At 58.3% G+C, this 10,537-nt stretch overlaps 2 protein-coding genes across 2 annotated transcripts; both read right to left on the bottom strand.

Annotated features, from left to right (window-relative positions):
• Nucleotides 1–669: 669 nt before the first annotated feature.
• Nucleotides 670–3,142, bottom strand: LOC132535570 (serine/arginine repetitive matrix protein 2-like). The gene has a single exon (XM_060181985.1). It carries the CDS (start codon nt 3,125–3,127, stop codon nt 1,277–1,279), a length of 1,851 nt encoding a protein of 616 aa, XP_060037968.1. The 5' UTR covers nt 3,128–3,142; the 3' UTR covers nt 670–1,276.
• A 1,880-nt stretch (nt 3,143–5,022) lies between these two features.
• Nucleotides 5,023–9,498, bottom strand: GIPC3 (GIPC PDZ domain containing family member 3). The gene is made up of 6 exons (XM_060182046.1): nt 8,986–9,498; nt 7,748–7,933; nt 6,959–7,139; nt 5,681–5,793; nt 5,433–5,514; nt 5,023–5,324 (listed from the first exon to the last, which is right to left on the bottom strand). The coding sequence occupies exons 1-6, from the start codon at nt 9,256–9,258 to the stop codon at nt 5,173–5,175; spliced, it is 987 nt and encodes a 328-aa protein (XP_060038029.1). The 5' UTR covers nt 9,259–9,498; the 3' UTR covers nt 5,023–5,172.
• Between the last annotated feature and the right edge of the window lie 1,039 nt (nt 9,499–10,537).

The following is a 10,537-nucleotide window of genomic DNA, read 5'->3' as shown; positions in this document are numbered from 1 at the left end:
TGGAGGGTGAGCAGGGCTATGGGGTCTCTCCTCTCTCAGCACCAGGCACAGCACCCAGGGAGCCCCATGGAGGGTGGGCAGGGCTGTGGGGTCTCTCCTCTCTCAGCACCAGGCACAGCACCCAGGGAGCCCATGGAGGGTGGGCAGGGCTGTGGGGTCTCTCCTCTCTGAGCACCAGGCACAGCACCCAGGGAGCCCCATGGAGGGTGGGCAGGGCTGGGGAGGGGGTCTCTCCTCTCAATAAAGGCTATAATCTCTCAGGCCTAGGAAGCTCCCTCCATCACATTGCATACACACAGTCCCTGCACCTATTGAAAATAATCACTAGGGGGCAGGTGGTGGCACATTGGTTGAGTGCACACATTACAGTGCACAAGGACCCGGGTTCAAGCTCCTGTTCCTCACCTGCAGGGGCAAAGCTTCAAGAGCGGTGGGTGAAGCAGGGCTTCAGGTGTCTCTATTTCTCTCCCTATCTCCCTCTCCCCTCTTGATTTCTCTCTGTCTCTATCCAAGCATAAATAAATATACTAAAAAGTAAAAAAAGGAATGAAGGGAGAAAGTTAGAAAGAAAGTCAAATCAGGGAGTTGGGTGATAGTGCAGCAGGTTAAGCACATGTGGCACAAAGCACAAGGAGTGGCATAAGGATCCTGGTTCAAGCCTCTGGCTCCCCACCTGCAGGGGAGTCTCTTCACAAGTGGTGAAGCAGGTCTGCAGGTGTCTGTCTTTCTCTCCCCATCTCTGTCTTCTCCTCCTCTCTCCATTTCTCTCTGTCCTATCCAACAACAATGACATCAATAATAACTATAACAATAAAACTACAAGGGCAACAAAAGGGAATACATAAATATTAAAAAAAAAAAAAAAAGAAAGTCAAACCAGAAAAATAATCACTAAGGTCAATAAATTGTGAAGGTCCCAGCACACAGTAGGTGTGTTTTCAGACCTTCAGGAAGCCTGCTCTCTCTTTTGGTCTCCCCTAATCTGTCACCTGCCCCCACCCTTTGAAAAGAAAGGAGACACAGGGTGGCAGAGGTGGGGGTGGCTTTATTCATAGGAGCCCTTGGAGTGCTCATCCCCCACCCCCACCCCCTCCCCATCCCCCCTTCCCTCCTGCAGACCCGGGATCCATTTACACCCTCAGTAGCCAGTGAAACCGAAATCCATTTCCACCCCCAGCTCTGTCTTGAGAGGATGGGGTTACCTGCTGCTTGTGGGGGGCAGGCTGGGAGGGAGGAAGGATGGAAGTCATGGGGACAAAGCCAGGCCACCATCCAGCTAGGCCTCCCCGGAGTGGGGGAGGGGCTCTGATCCCCTGAGTGTGGGGGAGGGCCCATGGGGACCAAGGAGGGACCCCCTCGGGGTGGAGGTGGTGAGTGGGTTGGACCTCTGGGATATCAGCTGGGGCTTGGGGGATAGGACTGGCTTTGGGGGGGCCCAGGGGAAGGCCGGGGGACTGGTCTGGGGTCCAGGTTCTCTGCCAGGGCCGGGGGTCTCAGCTCTGGGAGTTGGCCCTGGGGGACTTGGGTCTGGTGGGTTTCTGGGGTCCAGGCCAGGGGTCTGTGGGCACGACCTGCTTCTGGAGCCGAGCTGGAGTCCAGAACTGGGCTGGATTCTGGAGTCTGGCTGGGGCACAGAGGCAGGCTGGAGTCTTAGATGGGCCTGGATTCCAGAGTCGGGTTGGGACTCAGAACTGCTCTGGATCCTGACTCCGGGCTGGGTTCTAGAGCTGGGCAGAATGCGTGGACTGGGCTGGGCTGCAGAGTTTGGCCGGGTCCTAGAGCTCAGACAGATTGCAGAATTAGCATGAGTCTCAGCACTGGGCTGGGTTCTGGGGCTGGCGAGGGCTCCAGAGCTGGGCTGCATCCACGCACCTGACTGGGTCTCAGAGGGAGACTGAGTCCCCGAGGGAGGCTGTGTGCCATGAAGGTGCTGGGGGGACCTTCTCTCTGATCTAGACAAAGTGGTGGAACTGAGTTCCACAGCTGCCTGGCTCTGGGTCTCAGGACTGGACTGGATTCCAGTGTCCAGCCTCATTCTAGAGCCCAGCTGGGTCTCAGAAACTGTGGGTGTGTGGGATCTGACAGGACCTTCAGAGCCAGGCCATGCTCCAGAACTGAGCTGAGCTCTAGAGCCAGGCGGGGTGCCTGAGCCAGGCTGAGTTCTGGGACTTGCCTGGGTCTTGAGGTGGGCCTGGGTTCCAGAGTTGGGCTGAGCTCTGCAGAGGGAATTGGACTCAATGTCTAGAGGTGTTTTAGATGCAGACTTCACTCCAGAGAAGGACAGAGTTCCCGAGCATGCCTGGCTTCTGGAAATGGGCCTGACTGGAGCGCTGGGCTGAGGTCTAGAGAAGAACTTGGAGTCTGAGCTGGACTCATTGCTGGAGCTGGACTGAGCCCCAGGACAGGGGTCCAACTGACTTTTAGAGCAGAGTTGGAGTCTGTCTTTGGACTGGGCCTGTAAGTCGTCTTTGAATCCTGAGTTGGCCTGGCTTCTGGAACCAAAGAGCATCTGGAAGCCCAGCTGGGTCCCAGTACTCACTGGCATGTTTGAGCCAGACTGAGAACCCAGGGACAGCTGTACCATAGAGCTGCCTGGCGACTCCAAGTCAGGCTGAGTTCTGGGGCAGGACATGGTGCTGGGCTCGCTCCTGGAACTGGGCTGGAGCTCAGAGCTGGACTGGGATTTGAAGCTCATCAGGATTCCAGAAGTTGACTTCATGTCAGAGCTCAGTTTAGCTCTAGAACTATCTGGGGTTCCAGAGAAGGGTTGAGCTTGGGAGCTGGGCTCAGCTCTGGGGCTGGGTTGAGGCTCAGAAGTGGACTGAGGTCTAGAGATGAACTCACTCTCAGAGCTGGTCTGGGGCCTAGAGCACAGCTGGATTTCAGAGCTAAACTGGACTCTAGAACTGGGTCTGGCCTTGGAGCTGGGATAGGAGTCAGTGCTGCTCTGTGTTCTAGAGCAGTACTTAGCCTCAACACTTTCCTGGCTCCTGGAGACTATGGCTCTGGAGTTAGGCTGGGTCTCAGAACTGGACTGGGCTCTAGAGATAAACCAAGTGTCAGATCTAGTCTGGAGTCTAGAACTGGACATAGACTCAGCACTGAGCTGGGTTCTAGAAATAGTCATGTCCCCAGAGCTGAGTTGAGCTATAGAACCAGGCTTCACAGTAGAGTCCAGTTTGGCCTCAGAGTTAAACTGAATTCTGGAGCAGGACTTAGCTTCAGTACTTTCATGGATACCAAAGGAGACCTGGGTTCTGGAGCTGTGGTGGGTCTTAGTAGTGGATTGGTGTCTAGAGATGAACTGAGTCTTTGAGCTGATCTGTGGTCTAGAACTGGGCTTGGTCTCACAGCTGGACTGGACTCTAGACCCAGGATGAACTTCAGACCTGGGTTTTGTCTCAGAACTGAGATGGGTTCTAGAGCAGGACTTAGTCTTAGAACTTTCCTGGGTACTGATGGAGACCTGAATTTTTGAGCTGGGTTGAATCTTGGAACTGGCCTGGTGTCTAGAATTAGACTTGGCCTCAGAAAAGAGCACAGCTTCAGAACTGGGCTGGAATCTAGTACTGGGAGTCACCTCAGAGCTCAGTTGAGCTCTAGAACTAGGCTTGGTCTCACCACTGAGCTGGGTTTCAGAGAAGGGCCTGGCCTCAGAATGGAGCTGGGTTCTAGAATCAGGTCTAGTTTCGGAGCTAGGTTGGGTTCTAGACTGGGGTCTGGCTTCAGGACTGAGCTGGGTTCCAGAACTGGGAGTCATCTCAAAGCTTGATTGGGTTCTAGAACCAGGCTTAGTGTCGGTGTTGGGCTGGGTTCCGGAGCTGGGTGTAACCTCAGAAGTGACCTGGGTTCTACAGTCAGGTCTGGCCTCAGAGCTGGTATGTTTTCTAGAGTGGGGCCTGTCCTCAAAATGGATCTGTGCTCTAGAACTGGGAGCAATCACAGAGCTGAGCTGTGTTCTAGAAGGAAGCTTGGTCTCAGCACTGAGCTGGGCCCCAGAGCATGGTATGACTACAGAGGTGAGCTGGGTTCTAGAATCAGGTCTGGTCTCAGAGCTGGGCTGGATTCTAGAGTGGGGCATGGCCTCAGAACTAAGCTGGGTTCTAGAACTGAGAGACATCTCAGAATCCAGTTGGGCTCTAGAACCAGGCTTGGTGTCAGCGCTAGGCTGGGTTCCAGAGCAGGGCATAGCCTCAAAATGGAGCTGGGTTCCAGAATCAGATCTGTTTTCAGAGCTGGGATGGATTTTAGAGTGGGGACTGGCCTCAGAATGGATCTGTGCTCTCGAACTGGAAGTGATCACAGAGCTGAGTTGGGTTCTAGAAGGAGGTGTGGTTTCAGCACTGGGCTGGGCCCCAGAGCAGGGTGTGGCTACAGAGGTGAGCTGGGTTCTAGAATCTGGTCTAGTCTCATTTCTAGATGGGAGCCTGGCTTCATAATGGAGCTGTGTTCTAGAACTGGGAGTCATCTCAGAGCTCAGCCAGGCTCTAGAACCAGGCTTGATGTCAGCGCTAGGCTGTGTTCCAGTGCAGGGCATAGCCTCAGTGGTGAGCTGGGCCCTAGAATCAGGTCTGGTCTCAGAGATGGGCTGGATTCTACAGTGGGGCTTGGCCTCAGAAGTAAGCTGGGTTCTAGTATTCAAAGTCATCTCAGAACTTGGTTGGGCTCTAGAACCAGGTTTGGTGTCAGTGATAGACTGGGTTCCAGAGTAGGGCATAGCCTCAGAATGGAGCTGGATTCCAGAATCAGGTCTGGTTTCAGAGCTGGGCTGGCTTCTAGAGTGGGTCCTGGTCTCAGAAAGGAGCTGTGCTCTAGGACGGGGAGTGATCACAGAGCTGAGCTGGGCTCTAGGAGGTTTGACCTCAGAATTGGGCTGGGTTCCAGAGCAGGGCCTGGCCTCAGAGATGAGTTGGGCTCTAGAACACGGCTTGGTCTCAGAGCTGGGTGGGGTGCTAGAGCAGGGCCTGGCCTCAGACCTATTAGGGGCTCTAGAAGCAGGCTCCATCTCCTCTGGGCAGGCCATGGCCTCGGGGCCGAGCTTGCTCTGGGAACTGACTTGGGCTCCAGAACCTAGCTCCATTCCCTCCTGGTCTCCAGAGCCGGGCACAGGCTGGACACAGGGCCTGGGGGGCACAGGCTCTGGGCTGGAACTTCGGGGGGCTCCGGGGCACACTAGCCACAGGCCTCCCGGGCCTCGGCGATGGCGGCCCACACCTCCACCACAAACTCGTCCGGGAAGCCGAACTCGCCCAAGACGGAGTCCAAGCGGCGCGCAAACTCCTGCACAGTCGCCGTAGCCTTGGACGTCTCCACCATGGTGGATGCTGCGGGGGCAGGCAGGGTGGTGCCATGAGGGGGCTCCCGGGGCCCCGCTTCCCCTGCCCTCTTCCCCCAGGGTGGAGGGGTCCGTCTGGCTTACCCTGGCCCCTTACCCAGCTCTGGGTCCCGGATGCCCATGTAGCTCTCCAGCAAATCGTCCACCTTCTGCGATGCCTCCTCCTCAAATTCTCCTGGCTGGGGGCCGAGTGGGGGGCTCAGAACTGGGCCCCCCTTCCAGGCAGCCCCTCGATTTAGGGAAGAGCAGCCTGGCCTCACCCGCCTCCGTGCTGACAGTGCTCCCTCCGCAGTGACGCTGCCAGGTGGAGAAACTGAGGCCAGGGGAGCCTCAGCTAACACTCACCACTTCCTCCAGTGTGGCCGGGCCCCCAGCGCGGAGTCGCAGAGTCTCTCTCCCGCTGCTGACTTTTGCCTCCACTGGACACTTGCTGCCGCGGCTCCTCTGGCCAATCATGTCTGCAGGGCACAGCAGGGCCACCTCAGAGCCCTTCTGCACCCTTCTCCCATTTTCTTTTTGGTGACTTGCTTGAGTGGGGTACTCAAGCCTCACCCATGTGCACTCCCACTACTCTGGGTTCACCTTTTCATTCAGAGAGAGAGAGAACAGTTCCAGAGCTTCCTTGGGTGCCACTGGTGCTGCCCTGTGGTGCCGGGGCTCAAACCCAGCACGTCAGCCGTGGTAAGGTGTGTGCTCTCCCCACTGAGCTTTCTTCCACCCCCTTGTATCCATGGGGTAACTCTTTAGACTCCTTGCATGAGAGCCCTTCCTCCCTCTACCCCACCCTCCCAGAAATGAACCTCTCAAATTCTAGAATTAGTCAAGGATCCAGAATGTTTTTCAGTGCTAGGGTCATGTACATGCTGTCTTCCACCTTCCCCAGCGAGACAGAGAGGAGCTTCTCCTGGTGCTGGGGCTCAACCCCAAGACCTTGTGCTTGGTAAAGGGCTCCTTCGACCTGGTGAACCATCTCCCGGCCCCCAGATCACTTCCTAGGAGAGGTCGTCAATACCCTCTTTGTGGTGGCGGAGAAGTGACCCTCTAAGGCTCTGGGCTTCATAGCATGAGGCCCCGAGTTCCATCCCCAGCAAATCAGGTACCAGAGTGGCGCTCTGCTTCTCTCTCCTTACTAAGTGAGTGCATACACAGGCTGGTAAACTGCAAGTGTGTGGTTAGAGTACACACTTTACTGGACGTGAGGACCGGGATTTGAGCCCCCAGCTGCACCCAGGAGCCTCTATAGGGGGAAACTTCACAAGGAGTGGAGCAGGGGCTGTGGTCTCTCAATCTCTCTCTCTCTCTGTCTCTCTGTCTCTCTGCCTCTATCTGGGAAGGAGAAAGGACAACAGGAAGAGAAAGAGGGCCCTAAGAACAGTGGGATAGCGGCCAAACGTAACAAAGCAAAAGCATCTAGAATCTTCTGTCCTGCCTCATCCCTCCAGCCTAGCGTGGGGCACTGGGGGCTGCTGGGTGCTAATGAAAGAAAGAGAGAGAGGGAGAGGGAGGAAGCAAACTGTCTGTCTGGCACCTGGATGCGGGGGCTGGGCCCCAGGGCCTCAAGTGTAAGGGTCCAGCGCCCATGCTCCTGTCCCCCCAGGGCAGGTCCCAGCGCGGGCCGCTCACCGAAGGCCCTCTTGGGCTGCACCAGGCGGAGGGTGAAGGGCTGGGCCTTGGGCAGCTCGCGCAGCATCTTGGCCACCTCGTAGTGACGGCAGCCCACGATGGAGTGGTCGTTGATGGCCTCGATGCTGTCACCCACACACACCGCCTCTATCCTGTTGATGATGCTGCCCTCCTTGATCCTCTGGGGGGACACAGTTATAAGCCTGTCCCCAGGCCCCGCCCCGAGCCCCACCCCGAGTCCACAGTCCCACCCCTGGGTCCCTGACCACGCCCCCAGGATGTTAGCCCCGCCCCATACCGTTAGCCCCGCCCAGAGTCTTCAGCCACGCCCCTGGGGCCTCAGGACACGCCTTGTCCCTAGCCCCACGCCATGCTGCTTAGAACCTGCAGCCCCGCCCTAGGTCCCTAGCCACTCTGCGGGTACCCAGGCCTGCCCCCACGCCCTTAGCTCCGCCCAGGGGTCTTAGCCCCACCCCCAGGCCCACCAATGACCCTTAGCTACCTCTCAGGTCCTCGCCCCCTGGGCCCCAGCCACGCCCCTGATGCTTAGTCCCTAGCCCCGCCCTGAACACCAGCACGACCCACAATCCCCAGCCCCACTTCTGGGACCTGAGCCCCAGTTATCGTTTCTAGCCCCGCCTCAGACATCGTTAGCCACGCCCCTGTTCCTGAGTATGGGAATTGTAGCCTCACCCAGGGCCTTAGCTCCACCCAAGCTCCACGGACATCAGCCCTGTCCCTAGTCCCAGTCCTAGCCCCGCCCCTGTCCATAGCCCCGCCCACCCTCACCTTGATGAAGGCGTAGCCGGCACCATTGTCGGTGATGGTGAGCCCCAGCGCGTCCTCTGTCTTGGTCACCTCCACCTCCTTGGTCTCGCCGCGCACGTGCGCGAAGATGAAGTCCTCCAGGCCGATCTGGCCGCCCAGCAGCTTCTGCATGTCCACCTTGTGGCTGTTTAGCGTGCAGAACAGGATCTGGGGGCGGGGGTGGTGGTGGTGCAGAGTTAGCTACCTGAGGGCACCTGGTGGTCCCTGGAGTCCCAGCCACGGAGACCCCAAGGTGGGGTGACGGAGCTCGCAGAGATTCACTGGGCTAGACGTGCCAGGGAGCAAAACTGGGGGGCTCAGGGCTGGGGACACAGCATGATGATCCTGCAAAGGGCTCTCCTGCCTGAGGCTCGAGGTCCGGCGTTCAAGCCCCAGCACCACCATCAGCCAGAGCTGAACAGAACTCTGGGGATAAACAATAATAACAACAGTAATAATAATAGCTGAGGAGCCAGCATGGTGGTTCTGCAAAGGGCTCTCCTGCCTGGCGCTCTGAGGTCCCAGGTTCAAGCCCCAGCACCACCAACAGCCAGAGATGAGCAGGGCTCTGGTCTGTCTGTCTGTCTGTCTGTCTCTCTCTCTCTCTCAGGTAAGAATGGCACAAGGGACACACACCGGCCACCAGGACGGCAGCCCCAGGGGAAATGACAGACTGGGGGTGTCCACACTCCCACCTCCCCTTTCAACCCTTTGGGACCTGGACACCTCCACCCCGTTTTATTATTAATCTTTTTCCAGGTTGCTTGGAGCGCCCGGACATCTGCACATCCCTTGGCGGCGGCGAGGCACAGTCCAACCCTGAACCCCCCAACTTCCCAGGCAGCCTCGAATCCGGGCTTCCCCCAAGCAGGCAAGCCCTGGACGGACAGAGGCGCTTCCCCCAGGGTTGGGGTCCACTCCTTGCCTTCTCGGTGGCCGACTGGGGACCCCTCAGTCTTAGATGCCTTGGCAGAACTTTTGCTCCAGGCATGGAAAGGACTCCCCACCCAGGCTGTGGGCACCCCGCCATCTCAGAAGTGGGGTGCCAGCTCTGAGATGCGGCAAGCCGGTTCCCGCGAGGCCCCCGGGGCAGGGCAGGCAGCGTGCGGGGTCCCCGCGAGGCCCCCGGGGCAGGGCGCGCAGCGTGCGGGCGGGCGCGCCGTCGGGTGAGCCCCCGGGGTCATGGAGTTTGGGGGTGCCCGGAGTGGAGGGGCGCGCACCTCGGTGGGGGGGATCCCGAAAGCCTCGGCGATCTTGGCGTAGAGCTCGCGGACGTTGGTGAAGCCCTCGATCTTGCCTGTGGGGCTGCCGTGGGCCAGCTGCGTGCGAAAGACGAGGCGCGGGCGGGCTCGGGGCGCGGGAGGCGCGGAGGGCGCGGCGGCGGCGGCTGGGGCCGCAGGGGGCGCGGCAGGGTGCGGGGGCTCGGCCCCCAGGGGCTCGCGGGCCGGGGCGCTCTCCATGGCCGGCAGCTCGGCCTGCGCTGGCCGCCGCATCCGCCGCTTCCTGCGCCTCCCCTCCCCCGGCACAGCGGGTAAGGGGAGCCGGGAACCGGAGCCTCCGGGGAAGGCGACACCGCGGGGGCGGGGGGCCCGGGGCCCAGGTGTCCGCGCCTCCTGGGGGCTAGCTGCGCGCTCCCAGGGGATGCCCGGTGGTGCCCGGGGGGCCTGGGCTCGAAAGACAACAGCAGCCTGGCGAGTGGAGCCGGGCACACCCCCTACCCTGCCCACAGCGCTCCAGGACTCCCGCTCTCCAAGTCTCCAGGCCCCTGCCCCAGGGCCTTTGCACCTGCGGGCTCCCCACAGGTCTCTCCCTTCCCTCCCAGGGGCATCCACCCAAGTATCACCTCTTTGCTCCACCACCCAGGCTGCCCACCAGCTTATTTTTCTTCCCTGACATTGACTCTTAAGAGACAGAGAAACCACAGCCCCTAAGCTTCCTCTAGTGTATGGGCAGCCAGGCTCGAACTTAAGTCTTGCCCAGGGTGAAGCAGTTCACTGTCCAAGGGAGTAATTCTGCTGTATCTATTATCCCATTATTACTATTATTTTTGTTGTTTAATAACAGCCCTGCTGAGTTCTGGCTGGTGGTGATGTTGGGGATTGAACCCAGGACCTCAGAGCCTCAGGCCAGAGTCTGTTTGCAGGACTCTTGTGCTGTCTCCTCAGTCTTATTTCTCCTCCTCCTCTTCCTTTTATTTATTTATTTTGCTTCCAGGGTTATTGCTGGGGCTTGGTACCTGCACTACGAATGCACTGGTCCTGTGGCCATTTTTTTTTTCGATTTTTTGGACAGGAAAGAGAAACTGAGAGGGGAGGGAAAGACAGAGAGGGGGAGAAAAAGATAGACACCTGCAGACCTGCTTCACTACCTGTGAAAGGATCCCCCTGCAGGTGTGGAGCCGGGGCTCGAACCGGGATCCTTGGGCTTTGTGCTCTGTGCGCTTAAGCAGGTGTGCCAACGCCCAGCCCCTTTCTTTTGTCTTTTTATTTTTTCCACTTTTGTTGCCCTTGTATCATTGTTGTGGCTATTATTATTGTTTGTTGTTGTTAGATAAGACAGAGTGAAAATGGAGAGAGGAGGGGAAGACAGAGAGGAGGAGAGAAAGACAGACACCAGCAGACCTGCTTTACCGCCTGTGAAGCAACCTCCTACAGGGAGGGTCTGGGGGGGGGGGGCTTGAACCAGTATCCTTAATGCCAGTTTTTACGCTTCGCACCATGTGCACTTAACCCACTGCACTACTGCCCGACTCCCACCCACCTTTTTGGGCCC

Source organism: Erinaceus europaeus, chromosome 23 (genome assembly GCF_950295315.1).
Source record: "Erinaceus europaeus chromosome 23, mEriEur2.1, whole genome shotgun sequence".
Taxonomy (NCBI): Eukaryota; Metazoa; Chordata; class Mammalia; order Eulipotyphla; family Erinaceidae; genus Erinaceus; species Erinaceus europaeus.
Note: the sequence above shows the minus strand (reverse complement) of the source record. Positions and strands in the feature narration are given on the sequence as shown.